Source organism: Chelonoidis abingdonii, chromosome 16 (assembly GCF_003597395.2).
Source record: "Chelonoidis abingdonii isolate Lonesome George chromosome 16, CheloAbing_2.0, whole genome shotgun sequence".
Lineage (NCBI taxonomy): Eukaryota > Metazoa > Chordata > Testudines > Testudinidae > Chelonoidis > Chelonoidis abingdonii.
The window spans coordinates 21496990-21518744 of NC_133784.1; the positions used below are offsets into that span (position 1 = coordinate 21496990).

General features: G+C 48.4%; 1 protein-coding gene across 3 annotated transcripts; it reads left to right on the plus strand.

The window, feature by feature from the left end:
* Positions 1-665: 665 nt before the first annotated feature.
* Positions 666-20993, plus strand: GLYCTK (glycerate kinase). Of its 3 annotated transcripts, XM_032782982.2 has the most exons (6): positions 666-966; positions 1490-1707; positions 12036-12458; positions 12901-13052; positions 16232-16407; positions 18041-20993. In XM_032782982.2, exons 3-6 carry the CDS (start codon positions 12085-12087, stop codon positions 18941-18943), a joined length of 1605 nt encoding a protein of 534 aa, XP_032638873.1. In that variant the 5' UTR covers positions 666-966; positions 1490-1707; positions 12036-12084; the 3' UTR covers positions 18944-20993. The 3 variants fall into 3 exon arrangements, with proteins under 3 accessions (XP_032638873.1, XP_032638874.1, XP_032638876.1); XM_032782983.2 differs by lacking the exon at positions 1490-1707; XM_032782985.2 differs by lacking the exons at positions 666-966; positions 1490-1707 and adding an exon at positions 8404-10263.
* Positions 20994-21755: the final 762 nt, after the last annotated feature.

The following is a 21755-nucleotide window of genomic DNA, read 5'->3' on the forward strand; positions in this document are numbered from 1 at the left end:
AGTAATTACTCTGATGGCTCATGTCTGCATTGCCCCACCTGTCAGCGCACCGCATCTTCCTCTGGCGTCAGAGGGGCAGTGAGGGGGCTGAGACCAGGCCCTCCCTAGGTATATGCAGAATGTGCAGCTGGGTGGGGCACCAAATTGCCACAAATTTCATAGTGCCCTAGGCAGCTGCATGCTGCATACGCGGGGCCAGTCCTATCCGCGGGCTGCCCCCACTGCAAGGGGCAGGGTTGTCCCTAGGGGGGCGTGAGGTCCGAGACAACTCCCTCTGCCTCGCCTTAATCTCCCCCCTTGCTCTGCTCCGGCCTGCCCCCATTCTACCTCTTGCTCCAGCGACCCCGCACTCGCCAGCAGCGGCGGAAAGCGGAGCAACCCGGCCCCAGTCTGCTCCACTCCACTAGCCGCGTCGCTCCGCTTTCCACTGCCAGTGAGTGCAGGGGGCGAGGTCCTTTCCCCTCCCCCAAGCGACGCGGCTGCGGGCAGGGGGAAGCAGAGCGGGCTGAGGCTGGGTCACTTCACTTCCTGCCGCCAGTGGGGGCGGACCCCTTCCCCGAGTAACGCATCGGGTGGAGGGAGCAGAGCGGGCTGGGGCCGAGTCGTTCCGCTTCTTGCTGCCCCCTGCTAATCCCCCAGGCCACTCTGGGCCTGTGGAGCTCTGGGGCCCCCCAAAGTGGCCCCCCCCCAGCGCCTGCCTTCCTGTCCCTGCAGACATTGAGCGCAGCCCAGACCCTCTTCGGTGCGGGGGGAGCAGGTGCTCGGACTGCGTGGGGCACCATAATTAGTAGGGACGGTCCTGGGCTGAGAGCTTGGCCTCTCAGCTCCAGGTGCAGATTCCTAGTGGGCCCCCTCCCAACAAGAGTCCCCCCACCGCCCAGGGATGACAGCCTGAGCTGTGGGGTTTTCTTGTCAATTTTTGGGCTCAAGCACCTAGCTGTGAAATTGAAAAGAATGACAGCCAATGTAAGTAACCCGCAGTGTCTGTCACCCTAACGACGCTGACATAAGCTCTGTGTCTCATGGAGGTGAAGTATTTTGTTAGTTAGTAGGGCACTTAAATCGGGGAGAGCAAGGCTGTTGTGCATGTGGTCAGATATTGGTTGCATGTGTGTTTATTTAGTGTGCTGTTTTAGCTCTGCAGAGAATGCAGACCTTAATTAAACTGCCCAATAAATTCATAGACTCAGTTTTCAGTGGAGGTACTCGGCCACGTTTATTGTTGACAAAGCACGGTAATAGCACTTAGCAGACTCTACGAGGATACTAAGATGTATGCTTGTGAGAGAGGACGCAGCTCAGTTAGTGACAGGACTTTCCACTGCTCCCTCGGCTGGCTAAAGATACTCCTTTTGAAATACATTTTTATACCTCAATACAACCAAGTTAGTACTGCCCCTTTGACATAGTTACTGCCCCCTGACATTGCTAGTTATTGTCCATTATTTTGTACACGTTGGTTTGATTAAAACATTTTTATTATGTACAGGCAGTCTTTGACTTTACGACATTTGAGTTACGACAAATGTGCTACTTCTACATTGGGACCCTGATTTGACTATAGGTTTTGAGTTTACAATGCTTGGTCCCACAATGGAGTAGATTGCGGTTCCCAGTTCTGACTTATGACACAATTGTAAGGAACCAATTGTGTCGTAAGTACAAGGACTACCTGTACTGTTATTCTGACCTTATTTTTCAGAAGTGGTGAGTGTGTTCCTGTTATCCTTGAGAAATATTTTTGTACCATCCTTGATATTTAGATGTTTTGGTACTGCTTGATATCGGAATGTGTTTGCATAAGCACTCTGTAATTAGCATTTCTTAGGAATGTGTATTTCTGCAATATTAGCCCTGTCCTTGCCAAATTCTGTGAGCAGGTCCTGCCTTATACCAGGCCTCTGCTACAAGGGCTTATATCTTCCTGGTTACATTGCGTACACTGACATAATTAGGTCATCGTCAGTTGCCTTATGCATGGGTGGCAGGTTTGTAGAAATTTTGGTGGTGCCCAGAACCCACCCCTGTCAAACTCCGCCCCCCCAAAAAACTCTGCCCCCCCCGCCCAAGGCTCTGGAAGGGAGTTTGGGTGGGGGAGGAGGTCTGGGGTGCAGGAGGGGTGCAGGGTGCAGGCGCTGGGAGTTTGGAGATGGGAGGGGGTATGGAGGGAGGGGGTGCAGGCTCTGGGAGGGAGTTTGGGGAGGGAGGGGGTGCAGGGATGGGGCTGGGTTTGGAGTCGGGCTGAGGATGAGAGGTTTGGGGTATGGGAGGGGGCTCAGGGCTATGGCAGAGGGGTGGGGTGAGGGGTGTGGCTGGGGATGAGGAGTTCATGATGCAGGAGGGGGCTCAGATTTGGGGCAGACGGTTAGGGTGCAGGGGGATGAGGGCTCGGGCTGGGGATGAGGGGTTTGGGGAGTGGGAGGGGCTCAGGGCCAGGGTAGTGTAGGGGGTGAGGGCTCTGTCTGGGGCTGGAGATGAGGGGTTTGTGGTGTTGGAGACGGCTCAGGGCTGGGGCAGAGGGTTGGGGTGTGAGGTGGATGAGGGCTCTGGCTGGGACTGAGGATAAGGTGTTTAGGGTGTTGGAGAGGCTCAGGGCTCGGGCAGAGAGTGCAGTGTGGGGGGTGAAAGCTCTGACTGGGGGTGTGGGCTCTGGGGTGGGGCAGGGCTGGGGATGAGTTTGGGGTGCAGGCAGGCTGCTCCAGGACAGGAGCCAGAGAGGAGGACTCCCTCCAGCCCTTTCCCTTCCGGCAGCAGCGAGCTCTGGGGGAGAAGCCCCCCTTTCCTGCCCTCTCCCAGCAGCACACTCACCCCCACTGCTGTCACTGAATGTACTTATAGGGCCCCTCTCAGGTCCAGGAATCTCCCTCGCCTCCCCTGTGGTGGGTGCTGGGAGGTGCTGTGTGCGCCTCCTCCCCTGCTGTTGCCCCTGACTGTAGCCTCACTGGGGGTGGGGGATGGGGCTGCTTCCTTGCCCAGCATGGGGCAGGAGCGGTGACTGTAGGTAGGGGGGGCATGCTGGTGGAGGGTCCCACCGGAAAAGGGAAGGGTCTGAGGTGGAAGGGCAGGCTCAGAGTCAGTCTGCCCTGGCAGTTGATGTAGGGAGCACTACGACCCTGCGGCAGCAGTTGCTGCAGGGAGGAAGCATGGAGCTGCACAGAAGAGGCAGGGATGCTCTGTTCCCTCCGGCCCGGGGATGTGCACAGGGCAAGCAAGGGGGTACCGTGGAAGGTACAGTGGGGTGCGGCAGGTGGGGCCAGGGTGAGGAAACCTGGCCCCAAACATTGGTAGAGCTGGGCCCCTGGGCTCTGAATATTGCTGTGCCCGGGCACCACATGGATATATAACTCTCCACCCATGGACATCAACCTAACTCAGTAGAGTAGACCACACTTGAGACAGTTCCTTGTCCCACTGAAGTGTATGGCAGAACACCCATGGTAGTGCTGGAAAAGGAGGAAATGGACCCTGATGATCCATGACTTCAGAGAGAGGAGGGTGTGTGATAGTGTATTTTATGCACCAAAGAAAAAAGGGGAGTAGCAAGAGTGTGTAGGAAGCTCTAAATTAAATTAGACCACCCTCTACTTTAATTTACACATTCTTACACTGTTGTCCAGTCTCCTAGCACATAAATTACACTAGATCACACTACCTTAGACTCAGATTACTGTCTGTCTACCTAGCTATCTAATACTTAGACCTGGTCTACACTATCAGATTACTCCAGTGTAACTACATCAGTCAGGGGTGTGGATTATTCACACCTCTGAGCAATGTAGTTATACTGATCTAAGCACCAATGTAGACAGCACTATATTGGCATGAGAGCTTCTCCTGCCGATGTAGGTACTGCCTCTCGCGCAGGTGGATTAACTAAATTGACGGGAGACACTCTCTCTCATCAGTTTAGAGCAATAGCTCTCAACCTTTCCAGACTACTGTACCCCTTTCAGGGGTCTGATTTATTTTGTGTACCATCAAGTTCCACCTCACTTAAACTACTTGCTTTTGAAATCAGACATAAAAATACAAAAGTGTCACAGCATGTTGTTACTGAACAATTGCCGACTATCTCATTTTTACCATGTAATCATAAAATAAATCAATTAGAATATAAATATTGTACTTACAATTCAGTGAATAGTATATAGAGCAAAATAAACAAGTCATTGTCTGTATGACATTTTAGTTTGTACTGACTTTGCTAGTGCTTTTCATGTAGCCTGTTGTAAAACTTGGCAAATATCTAGATGAGTTGACGTACCCCCTGGAGGACCTCTGCATACCCCAGAGGGACATGTACAATGTGTTGAGAGCCCCTGGCTTACAGCATCATTAAAATGCTACCGCAATATGGTTGCATCAATGTATTTTAAATGTAGACCTGCCCTTAGATTGCGCTTCTTACCCTGATACCTGACTGATGGACCCATTCACCTGAATTTGGCTCTTTGCTTGCAGAGTTTGGTTTGATTCCAATTCCTAGTTGTTACCTAAGTTAATAAGAAACCGTCTTTTGCTTGTAGTTTATCATCACCACGTCCCCACCCTAGAAGATGGAAGTTGGGAGCTGAGGTTTTAGGTGTCTTGTGTTGAGAGAGTTAATCGTGGAACTTGAAGCTGGTGAGCAGCTGCAGATTGAGGAGCTTTATGAAGAGTGAGCGCTAGATCTTATAATGTTAACTTATGCAAATTAATATGTAGATTGGGGACATCATTCATTAATGGAAGCTCAGGAAGTTTTCATTTAAAGGGATTAATCTAAACCCTTCACAATCCTCCTTCAATCCTCACTCAGAACAGGCAGTTCTCAGGATTGTTTTCCTCCAAAGTTTAATGTAGACTCTTGGACAACTTTCTCACAGGATGCACCCCAAACCCAAACATTCTGCTAGGCCAGGGGAGGCCAAAGTATGGCCTGCAGGCTGGATCCGGCCCATCAGGGCTTTCGGCTGGCCCGTGGGATTGCCAGTCCCATGGCGCAGTGGAGCTAAGGCAGGCTCCCTGCCTGCCCTGGCCCCACGCCGCTTCCGGAAGTGGCCGGCACCATGTCCCTGCGGCCCTTGGGGAAGGGAGTGGGCAGAGGGCAGGGAGCTTGCCTTAGCCCTGGTGCATGCTCCTGCCACCCTGGAGCTGCTCAAAGTAAGCAGCACTGAGCCGGAGCCTGCAACCTGAAACCCTCCTGCACTGCAACCCCCTGCCCTGAGCCCCCTAACCCCCTGCTGCCCCCCTCCTGCATCCCAACCCCCTGCCCTGAACTCCCTTCTGCTTCCCACACCACTCCTGCACCTCAACCCCTTGCCCTGAGCCCCTTCCTGCATACCACCCCCCCTCCCACACTCTGCACCACCTCCCGCACCCCAACCCCCTCTCCTGCATGCAATTTCCCCACCCAGATGTGGCCCTCAGGCCAAAAAGTTTGCCCACCCCTGTGCTAGGCAGAGGGGACTGAGGAGCATGCAAGGTCTGGGCCATGGCAGGGCCTCGGGAATTTGACTTGGTCATTTCCACTCAGGCTATCATGGCTCTAAATGTAGAATAAAGAACTAAAAAGGACACACAAAAATTAATATTGGAGTGCTCTTAAAATGACGTGAGAATAACATCTTTAGTATAAATCACCATCTTCTCCAACATCCTCTCCATCAGCCCAGATGAGTGGGTTTATTTCCCCAACCAGGAGGTGGAGAGAAGAAAACCAGATATGCGATGGCATAACTTCCCTTATGCTAGGCACTGGCTTGCTCAAGCAGCTAAGTCATTTCCAGACCCATAGTTCCTGATGGCACCCTAAATGGCAGCATTTAAACTCTCTTTTTTTGCTGGGCTAGCTCTGAAATAGGCATGCTGTTGAGTGGAGTTCTACTGCCTTTGTTTCTAAAGCCCTGGTGAAATGAATAGGATTTCCAAGGTGCCTGGGGGTGGGGGGCAAATGGGGCAATTTGCCCCAGGTCCCACAGGGGCCCCCACAAGAATATTCTATAGTTTTGCAACTTTTTTTTATGGAAGGGGCCACCGAAATTGCTTTGTCCCAGGCCCCCTGAATCCTCTGGGCAGCCCTGAGGATTTAAAAAAATATCTTATGAATCTTGTAACTCTGACTTGTAAACTGATGCCCAATGACATTTAATAGCAGGTGGCTGGTATCAATAAATAAAAAATAAGTGGATTAATCAGCTCATTAGTAGCAACCAGTAACTTGTGCTGATAGGAAAGGGTGTTACACAGCGAGATCCCGATGCTACTGTGCCCGTGCTGAATTCTGCTGTTGGTCACAGTAGTGTAAATTTGGAGTAACACTCAACTTCAGTGGAGTTACCCTGGGTTTATACCAATGTAAATGAGGTCAGAATCTGGCCCATTATGGATTGTGCTTAAAAAAACAAACCCTGTTGAAAGTACTGGAAAGATTCCCATTGACATGAATGGTCTCCTTGTGTCAGGTCCTTTCTTGCATAAACATAACCCAAGTTCAAAATGCAGAAGACAGATTTACATCACTAGTAAAATAGTGTACCAAGCAATGTAATTACGGGTGCTCATAGGCAGATTGCTCTGCATCTGCATCCTCTGTCATTGCGATCAGAGGTAGAGAGCCTCAGTGCTGTTCAGAGGAAATATTTCTATGGTCTCTGCTGCTGCCTGATTGCATACTTCTGGTTCCAAATGAGGTGTGTGGTTGACTGGTCAGTTCATAACTCCGAGGTTCTTTAGTTAATTATGGTCATTCCTTTGAATCAACATGATGCTAAATGTTCTGCTGTCATGACTTGGGTGCTCTGTGCTGGATCTGTTGCCTTCAAAAAAGCTTTTACTGCTCAAACAGCAGAAATCATCACAATGATACTGGGTTGGTTAGAGATTATGAGTTAGCTCCTCAAATGACTCAGTCTTTGCTAGATTCCACTAGGTGAGAGTCAGTGCGGTGATGTTAACCTTGAAGGGAAAGACAATCAGAGGCTATTTGTTTTACAGCAGGTTTCTAAACATGTAAAATGGTGTTCCAAGTGGTTACAGCCTCTTGAATTATCTTAAGTGCCAGATTTGATTCATTTTGCCTGGGGGTAAATTGTAGACCCTAGGAGAGTGGTTGAAATATCCAACCTGAATGAGGCTAAGGTTTTTTATAGAGGACACAAGGAGGCCTAATTTTCTACTTCTTTGCAGCAATTTGATACCAGTGTAACACAGTTAATTTCAAGCATTAATTTTTATACTCGGGTAAAACTGATGTAACTGAGGGGAGAATCAGGCCTAGAAATCTGAACAACCTGATGAAATGGAATAGTGTTCAGAGGTAATTCAGACATTGAGTGAAGAATCGTATATTTCTGTGAAGAGTGTTAAGGTGTGATTCTGTGCATGTCATAATCTTGTAACTGAAAATGGCTCATTGACAAGGAGGAAGGATGGTCCAGTGGCGCGAGTGTTAGCCTGGAGCTTAGGTTGGATTCCACGAGGAGCATGGAGGACAAAGAATGACCTATCGCAGGACAGTTGAAAACGATGCTGCTTTCATGGTGACAACGTACAACGGACTCAGATGGTAGTGAGGAAAATGGGTTGCTACAGGTGCCACTAGGAACAGGAGAGTCTAAGGCTGAATGAGACTTGAGAGACCTGGATTCCCAACTCTGCCACGAACTTGAACAGTCATTGGGCTGGAGAGAGTGAGTGTGAGAATAACCCTGTGGCCCAGAGGTCAGGGCAACCTTGGGCCGAGTCCCCCTTTTCGAGCAGTTCTTTCATTTTTTACCCACAGCAGGACAGCGTCAACAGGGGAGTCTGAGGGTGATTAGTGTGCTCCCCTGAGATGTGGAAAGCCCCTGTTCAAATCCTTGCTCTCCCTGTGGCAGAGAGGGGGGAATTGAACCTGGGTCTCTCCACCCCAGACGACCGCTCTCCCCATGGGCCAAAAGTTATAAGGTGAGGAGCAGCTGCTTCTCCTCCACCACTAGCAGCTGCCACCGCTAGGCACTTACCTGTATGACCAAGACAGGGCGGGACTTAGTGCACACCTTGTTGGTCAGTATCTGGTTTAGGCAGCTTCCCAGCTGGCATGCTGGCTTTTGTGGCTCCTGTTCTGAGGCGCCTCTCTCTCCCCATTCGTTGCTTAGAGAGCCTGGGCAGCTGACTTGTTTTTTGTGGATCACAGTGGTGCTCCTGAGTTTTCTAAGCGCCTAAAAGTTGGGTATTGCAATGCTGAGCATCACAATGCCTAAGCACCCTCCTGCATCCCTCCTTCTGTGCCTCAGTTCTCCATCTGTAAAATGAGGATAGTTGCACTTCCTAGGAGCATTGTGGGGAGAAATACACTAGAGATTTGAGGTGCTCAGATGCTGTGGTGATTTGAGCAATATAAGTAGGTAGATTTTTAAGGCCAGCAGGCTAAATTCCCCACTAGGACTATCATTGGTTCCGCTGCATTGCTATTAGCTCTGGTATAGACCAGACTCTGGTGACTTCTGGAGATCTTACCATCTTGTTAGTTCAATAGGAGTCTCACTAGTGGTAATGCTGCTGTTTAACTGGTTATAGCATCTGGCATAGGTGAGATCTTAGAGATTAACAGGGTGGAAGGGAAGGAAAGGGGGAAGCAAGCTCCCGTTGCATTCTCATCTTCCTGGGTGACCCACCAAGCGAGCTCCTTTAGGCCCTCTTCCCTCCACCCCTGTTATTTCACTTTGAAATGCTGCCGCCCTCAGCACTTAGCAAATCCTTGTTATTTCTCTCAAGCCCTTGTTCCACCATGGGGTTCAATCAGCATGCACAGGCTGCTTTGACTATCAAAGTCTTGGGTTTGGAGGCTCTTAATGGGGGCTCTGGGTTTGAGCTGCTCAGTGGCGGAAAGAGGCACTGCATTGATCTGAGCTCAGAGGTGCTTTAAGAGGGCCTCACTCTCTTAATTATTAAACCCTTGCTACCTTGTGGGAGTGTTTTGATAAAGAGACCTCTGGACTCTTGAGCTCTCCTGGAAGAGCATTCACTTGTGCATTCTCTGGAGGAAGACACAACTGCAAGGTAATTCTAACCCATATCCCCTGTGACAGGGTGTACAAGTCATTCAGTGCCTCCAGCAGGGTACCTCAGCCTTGCTACCTCTCATCCCAGTAATGGCCCAGCTCTGAATCAGACAGTGGTGTGGTTTTCCTGGGTGAATTCCCAGCAGGGAGAGGCTCCGTGTGTCGAGGCAGCCAAGTGTCACTAAGCCTGCCAGGGCTCAGATCCTGAAAAGGCTGAGTTACTCTCACGAGAGGCAGAGACAAGAGTTTTGCCAGCTGGAACCCAGAACAGGGCCTGCTTGAGACAGAAGAGCTGCCATGTGTCCTTTGTTTGGGGTTTACTGATTGCTAAACTGCATGAAGGGAATTTGGCCAGAGACGTGGCTGGGTTTTCTGGTTTTGTTTGTCTGGGCCGGCCATGAATTCTCCCTCAGGCTGCTCGCACCCAACTCTTTATTGTGTTGGGGAATAAAATGTCCTTTTTTCCCCCCCTAAACAGAGACCATCTCACAAAATAGGGTGGCCATTTCCTCTGTGGGATCTGCCCCCGAGTGTATTCAGGCTGATGCTCTCTTGAACTCTGCTTGTTATGTTCCCTGTTTAGTCGATCATTGTTATTTCTGAGCGCTTGTTCACATACCACATTACTTCCAAGGCAAGCTATGGTGTGACTCTACGGTACACCAGCATGCTGTGCAGCAGCTTGCCTTGTGACCACAGCCATGGTGCAGTAACAGTCCCAGAGTGCTGCATTCTAGGACTTTCACTGTGCTGTAGCGATGTCCACATGGTGAGGTGGTGAAAGTGGGGTGCTGTGGTGCCGGACTCGCACCCAGCAAAGCTGGGCTTATTTCCTAGCTTTGCCACAGACTCCCTTTGTGACCCTGGGCAAGTCACTTAGCCACTCTGTGCCTCGGTTGCCCATGTGTCAAATGGAGATAATAGCACTTCCCTGCCTCCTGGGGATGTTATGAGGTCACATTAATTAATGACGGTGAGGTGCTTAGCTGCTATGAAGATGGAGGGGGCATAAACATATCTGGGTAGATTATGCGTGAAACAGAGTTCTCTCTAACTTCCTCAGTGTAGTGACGTTACAGTGTCCCTCTGGTGTTTGTTAGACACACATAGTTGTTCAGTGCTGTTCTTGGAGCTCCAATGTCAGCTGCACTAGCAGACAGTGCAGCATGTTCATCCAGCAGACCTTGATGTTTGCAAAGAAAGACCACAGCTCAGTTCAGTGGTGAAGGCACTCAGCCAGGTTGGTTGTCAGCAAAGCACGGTACTTGTGCCCTGTCTATCAGGTCACAGGGACACTGACTCGTATGCCTGTGACAAAGTAAAGGTTCAGTCAGGACACCAGGATCCTGTCCCCTTGGCCAACATAAAGCTGCCCCTCCTATAACTTCTCCTTTTATACCTCAGTGCAAACATACATCGCTCCAGATAATGTTATTTACCACCCTTATACCTGCTAATTTGAATAAAACATCCTCCTCTGTTATCCAGTCATCCCTCCTTATCTTACGGCGGTTTCGATGTGTGCCTGCAAAATCTCTGAGGAATTTGTTTATGTAGGTACTTGAGAATTCTCAGTGTTCTTGTACCATCCTCTCCGGTCAGGAATGTGCTTACTTGGTTAGCCAATACCTAGTGTGTTACTATTCTGCCAAGGGCAGGCCTGCTTTGGCTTACAGCCTCGGGCTCCAGTAAGGCCTACAAAAGCCAGTTTAAGTAGATCAATCTGTTTAGTTTATCAGAGTTGTTGAAGTACTTTCCCAGGGAGAAAATATCAGGTATTAAAGAGCTCTTTAATCTAGCAGAGAAAGGGACAAGAACAAGAAGAACCCACGGTAGGAAGCTGAAGCCAGAAAAATTCATATTAAATATTAGGCACACATTTATAATGTGTGTTAACAATCTGCCAAGGGAAGTGATGGGATTCCCCATCTCCTAATGTCTTCAAATCAAGACTGGCTGTCTGGAAGATCTGCTCTAGTCAAGCATACAAGTTATTGGGCTTAATACCCCTATGCTAATGAGATGGAGTCTCCCTCCAAACTTAACTGTTATTGAATGTGACCCAAATGTTTATAATAGGCCAAAGCCTACTGTCTTTACACTGAACTGGCCAGAAGTTTTGCCTGGAGGAGGAGCGCAGGATTTGGCTCTGTAAGAATACACGCATGTCCAGTGTCTGAACATGATTTTAAAGAATGATGAGCCAGTAATAAAGCCAAGAAATTGGAGCATTTTTCTGTCTTCAGTTCATTTGCTTTTTAGTGTGAAAACCCCCATGACTGGCATCTTCTGACAGCCATCATCAAGGAGTTCAACCAATCACAAAGATGCTGAGCCTGTTATTTTACCATAGGTTCCATCAGACACTGTGGGAGGGAAATGAGTAACTAACAGTGAATGATCTAAGATGAGCTTTGGGATACCACAGTGATGAGGGACTTTGCCTTAGCGAAAAGGTGGGCTGGGGGCTATGGTCTATCTGAACCTTCCCCCTGAAGGGTAGAGAACAGCCTGCAAATGTTGAGAAGTCATTAAGAAATGAATGAGTCAAAGTAATGGGCAGTGTTTGAAATCTACAAGAACCTGAAGTTAGCCAGCAGATGTTCAGCCCTTACAGGGGTTTGATGGGGCTGTAGGGAACATTAAGGGGATGAGGGGAGCTGGGAGCCATCAGGTTGTCTATTAACCCCCCAAATGGCAGAAGTCTGAAAATAAAGGAAATATAACTGCTATGGTGCTGTCTCAGAGTACGGAGAAGGGTGTGCTCTGCAGATGTGGGTAGCATAGTGGATTTACGTGTGCTTGGAAGCCAGATTTCCTTACTGTGGGCCAAATCCAGAGCTTCTCAGTTAGCTCCTACTCCAGGCGAACACTCATTGGCTTCCATGGGAGTTTTGCGTGAGTAAGGCTGAATCCTGTCTTGGGTTCACAGCTTGCTAGCTTGCCACTTTCCAATCGAAAGCCCCACCTCTTGCTGGCTGAGTAGTTAACCATTCCTGCCCCTCATTACAGGTTGGATATGGCTGGCTGACCGACTGCTAAGAGACAGCGAGGGCCAGACATGACCTCAGCTCTCAAGGCCCTGCCCAACATCCATGGAGCCTGCATGATCTCAGCCTGTCGGGGCCAACCATCTCACCCGCGCAGTATGTCCCTCTGGGAGCACGGGCTGCACCTCTTCCGCAGCGCCGTGGGTGTCGTCCTGCCGGCCCCCATGCTGAGAAGGGCCCTGGTGCTCAAAACAGACGGCTGCCCCAGGCTGGTTGTGAAGGACCGGGCTTTCCCTGTGAAGAGGAACCTGTATCTGGTGGGCTTCGGGAAGGCTGTGCTGGGAATGGCGGCTGTGGCAGAGGAGATCCTCGGGGACCACCTAATTCAGGGGGTTGTCAGCGTCCCCCATGGCATCCGGGCATGCCTGCAGCAGGCGGGAATGGAGTAAGACTGATAGTGCCTGGATATTCCAGTGGGAGGGTGCAGGGAATGGTGGGGGACAGGCAAACACAAAGACCCAGGTTCCTACAGAAATGTCTGCCTGCCATATATTTTCCCGTTGGGGTCACTGCTGAATCCCTCTTGGATCCTCTCCACCTTTCCCAATTTTAACCCTTGACCATGGGTGCAAGACTCATAGCTCAGCCTTGGCTGGTCTCCATCCCCCTTCGTGGGCCATCAGATCTGTCCCGGGGCTGTGTGTGCTGCCTCCATACTGCACCCAGCCCCATGGGGGAGAGACCAGGATCAGTAAAGGAACCTGGATAAACCTCAGTCACAGGGTCCTCTCTTGTCCCCCAAAACCCTCTTGTGAGAGTGGGGCTCCCAGGTGGGCTCTGGATATGTGTAAGTTTCAGTGGCCTGATCATCTTTCAAACCCCTGCAGGGAGATGTTTCTGAAGCCTCACAGCAGGATCCAGGTCATAGAAGGAGCTAAGCACAACCTCCCTGACAGAGAGGCTCTGAGAGCAGCCAGCATGATTCGGGAGCTGGCTGAAGGACTGACAGCTGACGACCTCCTCCTTGTGCTAATCTCAGGTAATGTCTGGAATCCCAGGAGTGGGGAGGGAGTTCTTGTGGGACCCTGTTGCTGCCGTCAGTTGTTGCCCTCCCTTCTCATGCCCTATCTTTCCTCCCTTTATCTCTTCTCTAGCCTGGCTTCTTCCTTTCCTTGTGCATGCAGGAAACAGATCCAGAATCATGCCTGGCAAACTAGGTCAAGTTGCCTGTTGCAAAAGAAGATGAGGAGAGGCGTAAAGTGGGTCAGAGCTGTTCCTATTGCTACTCCCACACTGGTGGCAACTCACTGCATGCATTCACGTTTCAGTACCTGGTCTTCTGGCAGCAGCTGTGAGTTGGAAGCAGCTTGGGCCCCGGGCAGACACACTTCTCTCCGAAGCAGACCTTTCAGAGGAACTTGTCACAAGGATTGCACTATTGATTCCTTGGTCTAAAATCTCCCTCCTCCTCTAGCTGTTGCTTTGTGCCCTCCCAGGCAAGAGGTGGCTGCATTCCAGCAGGGCTGTGTGTGAAGAGTCAGATGCGTTCTGGTATGGGAGATGCTGTATTATTCATTAGAGTGTTGGCACACCAAGTATTTGGGCCAGCCAGTTGTGTTGCTGTTTCTCTCCCTCCTCCCGCAGGCCTTGCCCTGTGGTTCACTGCTGTCGTGCCTGCAATATCAATCCCAGTACATGCAGTTTGAAGCAGCAAGGCACTGTTTTGCCAGGTGGTGGTGCCAGGCAATCAGAAAACACTACTCTGCAAATATAAGCCCATCTCAAGGCAAAGCACTGAGGAGAGGCTGCCTGAGCTGTATGGAGGTCTGGATCCTGGGGCCCGAGTCTGCTCTGAGTTACGTTGGTTTGACACCATGAAGTCAGTGTAACCAGTGTCTTGTATTTCCATGTTTGTATTTGTAAAGACTGACTCTCCTGGGACTTCTGATCACACAGCCCTGTAGATGCTTTCTTCCCTCAGAATGGGAGGTGCCCCATGCTTAAATTTGGGCACGTAGGCTAGGGCAGTGGTTCTCAACCAGGGGTACATGTACCCCTGGGAGTACACAGGTCTTCCAAGGGGCACATCAGCTCATCTAGATATTTGCCTAGTTTTACAACAGGCTATGTTAAAAGCATTAGCAAAGTCAGTACAAACTAAAATTTCATGCAGACAATGACTTGTTTATACTGCACTATATACTATACACTGAGATGTAAGTACAGTATTTATATTCCAATTGATTTATTTTATAGTTATATGCTAAAAATGAGGAAGTTGCAATTTTTCAGTAGTAGTGTGCTGTGATACTTCTATATTTTTCTGTCTGATTTTGTAACCAAGTAGATTTAAGTGAGGTAAAACTTGGGAGTACACCAGACAAATCAGACTCTGGAAAGGGGTACAGTAGTCTGGAAAGGTTGAGCCATTGGGCTAGGGCAGCAGAGCTCAGAACAGCAGTACAGGAGGTGCAGGTGCTTGGGCATCCATGCACGGATTGTAATGGGGGACTAACTTAGGTACCCAAGTTGGAAAAATGAGGCCTTATCTGAGACTCGGAGTCACTGAGGGACTGATCCTGCACGGGCCAAATAGCATGGCTGAGGTGCTCTGCATTCTCACCCCAGCCGCCCCTCTCCCGAAATCAAAAGGAGTCACTCAGTGCCAAGTAAGAGGTGCTCTGCACCTTGTAGGTTCAGCCCCTAAGCACATGCATTTGAAACCCAGAGGCTCCTCCAGGAGCAGTTGCCCCTTTAGTGCCTTATTCCCCCATTCCCGGATAGGGGGGCACACCTTGAGGGGATGTACTCTGCTTTGGGCGCATAAGCAATGCAGCAGTGCACTTGTGGGGTTTATTTTATTGGGTGGATATCCAGCTGTAGACATGCCCCTGTGAGTAGGTGTCTCCAGTCGTGCAGCTCAGTGTTAAAGAAATAAATGCACTTGGAGCTGCTTTTTAGGGATTTTGGGGGGTTCTTGATTGTGCTCCTTAGCTGAGCAAGGTCTAGCTCGAGATCCTCAGCTGCCTAGCTCAGCTCAGCTGGCTGCAGTTTATTCTGCCTTGGTTCAGAGAGAATTTTGCAGGATTATCCAGACAAAGATATAATTGGATTTGAATCATGTCTGGTGGGGATTCCCTTGAGTTTGCTCTTGTCCTCTGGCTACTGATATCTTCAAGAGACTCCTAGGCCATTCCAGGATTTGCTGTCAGCAGCAGCTCCCAAAGCATGCATACCTCCACACAGCCCCCTCTGGCTGCTCCTGCCTCACAGCCAGATCCCTACTGAGTGACTGAAACTCAGGCACTTTCATTTGTTTTTCTTGTTCATCCATATTTTATTGATGGTACCTTTTCTCAAACCTTAGAGCCGGCTTTGCCCTTTTATGGTCGTTTTCTGATACACTTCTATACATACTCACCCTCTATTTTATCTATCTATGTTCCCCCTTTAGCCCTCTTCCCCGCTCCTTTTTCACTGCATTTCAAGGGCCCAATCATGCTGTCAGTTGTGCTCTGCCACTCCCTTTGATCAGATCACTAATGCACCCATCACCATAGTATCCAGCCTCATTTTTGTTTCCTCTGTGATTCTCCCTCTCTCTCTCTCTCTCAATAAGCTTTTTGCTGTAGTGCAGTTCTATATTTAGGTTTAGACATTGCTATATTTTTTTAAACACCACTCATTATGAATCAGGTCAGTGAAACGCTGAAGCCAGAAGTGTGTCTCTTTCTCTGCAGCTAAACACTGAGTGAATCATGGAGTCTGCAGTCCCCTGTCTCTCAAACTAGTGGTCACTGAAGTCAGATTTGAGGCATGTTCGCCCAGAAGTGTAGTGAGAACAATAGCACCTGGGCCTGTTTCTGCCCCGCCTTGCACCCCACATTTCATTTATGCCAGACAAAGTAGGTGTAAAATGCAGGCACCGTTGTGAGTGAGCTCACTGAGCACAGGTGTAACTGACTGCCATGGAGATCCAGGCCTGCTCTGTGGACAAACAGAAGACATCAGTCTCCAGGGCTATTAGTCTGGCATCTTTTACCAGCACTAAATCTCCTTGCAACAAAATGGTGAGGGAAGAGAAGGAGGAAAACTCCAGCTGTAGGATGGCCTTGCTTAGCCATTTGTCTGTGAGAGGCCAGCGTTTGGGTGCTGGAGGGTTCCTCCCACCCTGCTACACACGTGCCTTCACTCGCTGCTGTTTCTCTTGCATTATAGGAGGTGGATCGGCCCTACTCCCTGCTCCTACTCCTCCGATCCTCTTGGAAGAGAAAGAGAAGGTCACCAAGCTTCTGGCTTCCAGAGGAGCTACCATACAGGAGCTCAACACTATCCGGAAAGCTCTTTCTTTGTTGAAAGGTGGAGGGTTGGCTCGGGCTGCATATCCTGCACAAGTGAGTGTGGAAGACTTCTCACTTGCCTATAGCTTCTGCTCTAAGGCAGTTTTAAAGAGACACCATGAGATTAAAAGTCATGGCCAAAACACACCTCAATAGAAATGACCTGATGTTTAGATCAGTGGTTCTCAGCCAGGGGTACGCAGAGGTCTTCCAAGGGGTACATCAGCTCATCTAGATATTTGCCTAGTTGTACAACAGGCTACATAAAAAGCACTAGTGAAATCAGTACAAACAAAAATTTCATACAGCCAATGACTTCTTTGTACTGCTCCATATACTATACACTGAAATCTAAGCACAATATTTATATTCCAATTATATGATTAAAAATGGGAGAGTCAGCAATTTTTCAGTAGTAGTGTGCTGTGACACTTCTATATTTTTACATCTGATTGTGTAAGCAAGTAGCTTTTAAGTGAGGTGAAACTTGGGGGTACGCAACAAAAGTCAGACTCCGGAAAGGGGTACAGTAGTCTGGAAAGGTTGAGAACGACTGGTTCAGATGACTTCAGCTCCCAGTGAAGTCAGTGGGAATCAGCATCTGTGGTAATCACACTGCTTCTATTTAGCTGCCTGAATATGCAGTTAGGAATCAACTATAGTATTCAAAGATTTGGTCCATATTTACAAAAACAAACTACAAAAAATCATTACTTACCTTTTTCAATAGCACTTGAGATTGTTAACACAGTTGTATTGTGTTTTGTTTTTTTCAGTCTGGTCACTCTCTGCATTTCTTTTGGCTTAGGGAATGAAGATTGGCTGGTCAGTTTCCTTTTAATTTCTAGTCAGTATCATTTTCTGGCTTTCTGGCACAATGCTGCAATGATTATTTGGGTTGAAAGCAGCACAGGCCAGTTTTTTTTGTTTAAAAAAACCCAACAACATTGTCAGTTTGTAGCAGAACAATAGCAGGTTTCATTCACCTTTTCAAAACCTACATTTTGGGCCAAATTTGTCCCCTTTAAACTGTCCAATGAATGTGTGCACAGGTTCAAATGAGAGTACCAGCCATGCTAATGACTGTAGCCTCCAGTTAATGTGCACATGGAGAATGCTGACTCCCCACCACAATATGGCCAGATCAGCATTGTGGTATGAAGGAAATTCAGACTCCTTGTTCGTTCAACAGCAGTCTTTCCCTCACTACTCCACTATCATTATCTGATGGGGCCACTTAGCTGGAGTAAGTGGGTTGGAGCCTCAGCTGAAGTAAATCAGCAAATTCAGTCATCCACAGAGCTGTGTGGATTTACGCTAGCAGAGGATCTGGCCTTGTATTTTACTTCTGGGCTTTCTCACTGTATTTGTCAATGGAGCTCTGATTCAATCTATACCAGGTTAGGAGCCTGAGAAGAGTCACATAAAAACATGCTATGCTTCCCTATATTATAGTCCAACATTAAATGTCAGTTGGATTCCATGGGTTAGAGCCTTGAGAGCTCTTATTGCATTATCTTAAAACAGAATGGGCCAAATTTACCATCATTTGCACCCATGCATCTCCATTGAGATCAGCCGGATTGCACGAGTGTAACTGAATGCAGAACTTGGTCTCATCACTCTTGCATGTCACTGAGTCTCTGCAGCAGGCACTGCATTTATCTGTCATCCTTTCTGCTTCTAGGTGCTAAGCCTCATCCTCTCTGATGTCATTGGCAACCCAGTGGACATTATTGCAAGTGGCCCCACTGTCTACAGTTCCCCCAGTGTTCAAGGCTGCCTTCAGATAATGACAAAATACAACTTGATGAGCACCTTGCCCAGATCTGTGGAAACAGTGCTGTCCAGCTCCGTCTCAGATCCCAGTGGTCCGAAAGACTATTCTCATGTCTACAATGTTGTCATTGGCTCAAACAGTTTAGCTTTAGAGGAGGCCAAACACCAAGCAGAGGATTTGGGCTACTGGACCCTGATTTTGAGTGCAGGGGTGTGTGGGGAGGTCAGCAGAGTGGCCAAACTCTACAGCCAGCTTATTCAGTTTGTTTGCTTGAGCACAGCTGGACTTGGAGAAGATCCTCTAAGAGACCAGGTGAGAGGAGATCTTCTAAAGCTGGCAGCAGAGCTCGAGATCCCAGGTTTGAACCTTGTGGACTCTTTGAAGGCTTTGCAAGGATTGGAGTCTGAAAGATGGGTTTGCCTGCTGGCTGGTGGAGAGACCACAGTCCAGCTTCAAGGAAATGGGAAGGGTGGGAGGAACCAGGAGTTGGCCTTACAGGTGGCATTGGAGTTACACCGAGCTAAGGCCACTGGGGCTGGCTACGTCCTTGGGAAATGTGAAGTCCTGTTCCTCAGTGGTGGGACTGATGGACAAGATGGGCCAACAGAGGCAGCTGGTGCCTTCTCTAGCCAGGAACTGGTGGATAAGGCTGCTCAGGAAGGTCTCGATGTGGAGACTTTTCTGAGCAACAATGACTCCTACACATTCTTCAGTAAGTTCCGAAATGGACATCACCTTTTGCTGACTGGTTTAACAGGCACCAATGTCATGGACATCCAGGCTATTTTAATTAGGGCTAGAAACAGATAAGGAGAGCACCTCTGCAAACTCCTCAGTTGTTTTTAATTAGAGGCATTGGTGAAAAATGAGGGTACCAATGTTCTGGACAAATCCAGACTGCTTAAATTTTAGGCACAGCTGGCGAGGGCACTAATATCATGACTGTAAAAGCTACATTAGTGAGGCACGTGGGTGGGTTACCATAACCATGTTCAATCTGTTAATTAAGATCAGAGTAAGGTAAAAAACACCAGAATTATGAGCATTGGGGCTGCATTAAAACCTTCCAGCCGAAGAACCACTAACATACTGAATTTTGGCTGTGGTTAGAAAGAATTCAGGAATGCAGGGCTGATGACTGGCAGGCAAATAAGGCTGGGATTTATAAAGGCGTCTTAGGGAGTTTGAGTTCAAATGGGATTGTTGGACATCTGACGCCCAGCCTAAAGCGCTAGGTTGCTATTGTAACTCTTATTCCATACAAAGCTAACAAGGTATATTAGACTAGTCCATAGGGCCCTAAATCCAGTGCACTCCAAGTTCAGCGGAGATGAGCACATGGCGTCAGTTTAACCTTTGGTCTTGGATACATGGCAAAAACACACCGGGCTGTGGTATTAACACCATGTTAGGTGAAGAACGGTGTGAACCATGATTCAGATGCACTGGTGCAGAAACCATCTGAACATGAGACCTTCTCCCCAGCTGTGTAACCTTCTGTGCCCTGGTGTGGTGACATTTCCGTCCCATGGTTGATATTTCATGGGGTAGCACGCTGCAGTGTGTGTGTGTATGCTACAGGCATTCAGAGTATTACCGCCAAACCAGTCAGAAAGCAATACAGTCTCCAGTCTGAGTCATTGACCTTTTTACTGTATAAAGTCGCTAGTCGCTGTCATTCTGATTAACTCCTCTAACTCCATAGAACAAAAGGCCACAAAATCTGTAAATTCAACTCTCCTGACCCCTATTGCTGCACTGATCAAAGGGCAAAGCGGCTGGGGCCATTGCTCTGTCAAACAGCAGATCCCTCCAGCCTCTGGGACAATGTGGAGCACCAGCTACTTCAGCTTTGTCATAAATTAAAATCAGATCCTGCCTTGCTATACTCAGCTCAGTTCCCAACGTGACACCAGGGGCCAGGTTTTTCAAGAAGCACAGCAATCAACGTCTTCATCTCTTATGAAGATCTGGCCACTTATTGCAGTGCCTAAGTGGGAGCTGAGCTTGCTTGAAATTCCAGCTCTGATTTAAAACATTTGATTCAGATGGTTGCAGACGGATGTAGCTGTGCCATGTGGCTGATCTAACTTTGCAATTTAAGTATACCATCCTATTAATACCATAAACAGTGAAATCATTGTACAGTCATGCTGAGCAAGGCTCAAAGAGGGACCGGACATTTATAATGATAACAAGAATAGTTAATGCTAATATTATTTTTGGAGGGCATATAAAACATTATGCTTTTTGGTTTTAAATCAATCTCTATGCAATAGAGATTAGGATTGGATCTACATATCTACTGAGTGATTTCTTGCGCCTTCCTCTGAGGCATCTGGGCTCTGGTAACTATCGGAGACAAGATCCTGGATCTTGAGTCTGATCTAGTCTGGCAGATCCTGTGTTCTGATGTGTTATCTTGTGATTAAGGCATAGATTTGGGAACTAGACGAGCTAGATCCTATCCCAGCTCTGCTAACACTCCCATTTATAAGCTTAGACAAGTCACTAACAATCTGAGGCTCAATTTCTTCTGTAACATGGGGGTGACCATCTTTACCTACATCCCAGGGGGTTTGTGAGGCTAAATTTGCTAGTGGTTGCAAAGTGCTTTGAAACCCACTGCTGGAAGGTGCTAGAGACCTAGAACATATGATAAACTGGAGGCATGAATACGTCAGGGTGCAGACTGTGGAGGGAAGTTTGTGTGTTTTTGAAGGTTTCTCAGTGGAGTGGAGAATGTCATTTGAATTTCCCTGTGTGTGTGGCACCTACCATAGTGGGATCCTGATCTGATTGGGGTCCCTGTGCATGACTGCCATGAAAATAGCATGAATAAATGCAAAGGGAAAATGAATGTGTTCAAAGAGCTTGTTTATGGGTGAATATAATTGGTTGGACAGCCATGTTAGTTACTTAGCACCTAATCCTGCTCTTTGTTAAACCAGGGGAAATCTGGAGTCATGTTGGGTTAACTACGATGAGTGCAAAATTTAGCCCTTAACCATTTTGTTGCTGGCACTGTACTGCACTTGCTCTGCTGTTCTTGTCCATTATCATTTAATAGACATCAGTGGAAGGTAGGCTGTGCCTGGTAGATCTAGCAGCAGGGTAGGTGTGCTCCATCTGGATGTGTCTGAAACTTTTAGCACTGCAGCCAGTGTATATGAGTTATGGGCCCTATTTGGCAGCACAGCAGGTGCTTTCTGCCTGGAGGTACCTGGTACATTCTGCAGTTGACCAGGTGCCTTCTACCTGAAGGGGCTTGGAATGCTCAGCAGCCTATATATGTTCTACGCGGATGTAGCTAGTACATTTAGCAGCATAACAGCTGTATTATAGAGGAGATCTCTGAAACGTATGGCATCACACGAGTGGTCAGCGGCACAGAAAAATGTTTGAGGATTTGTGCAAAATAAAAAGCGGAGAGGCAAACCTTGGAGCAGGAAGGAATTACATGATAGGCCAGATCCTCATCTGGTGTAGACTGACATCAGTGGAATGATTCTCATTGACACCAGCTGAGGATCTAATCCCCTGTTCCCTCCCTTGCACTCAGAGCCCTGAAAATGAATGCCTTTTCTCACTGCCAAGCATTGCTTGAGCCCTTGGAGGTGCT

Bases quoted from the DNA above. Each gene is read 5' to 3' on its own strand.
- GLYCTK (XM_032782982.2), top strand. From the start codon at position 12,085: ATGACCTCAGCTCTCAAGGCCCTGCCCAACATCCATGGAGCCTGCATG. The intron at 13,053-16,231 runs GTAATGTCTGGA...CTTGCATTATAG, and splicing joins CCTCCTTGTGCTAATCTCAG to GAGGTGGATCGGCCCTACTC. The intron at 16,408-18,040 runs GTGAGTGTGGAA...TTCTGCTTCTAG, and splicing joins GGGCTGCATATCCTGCACAA to GTGCTAAGCCTCATCCTCTC.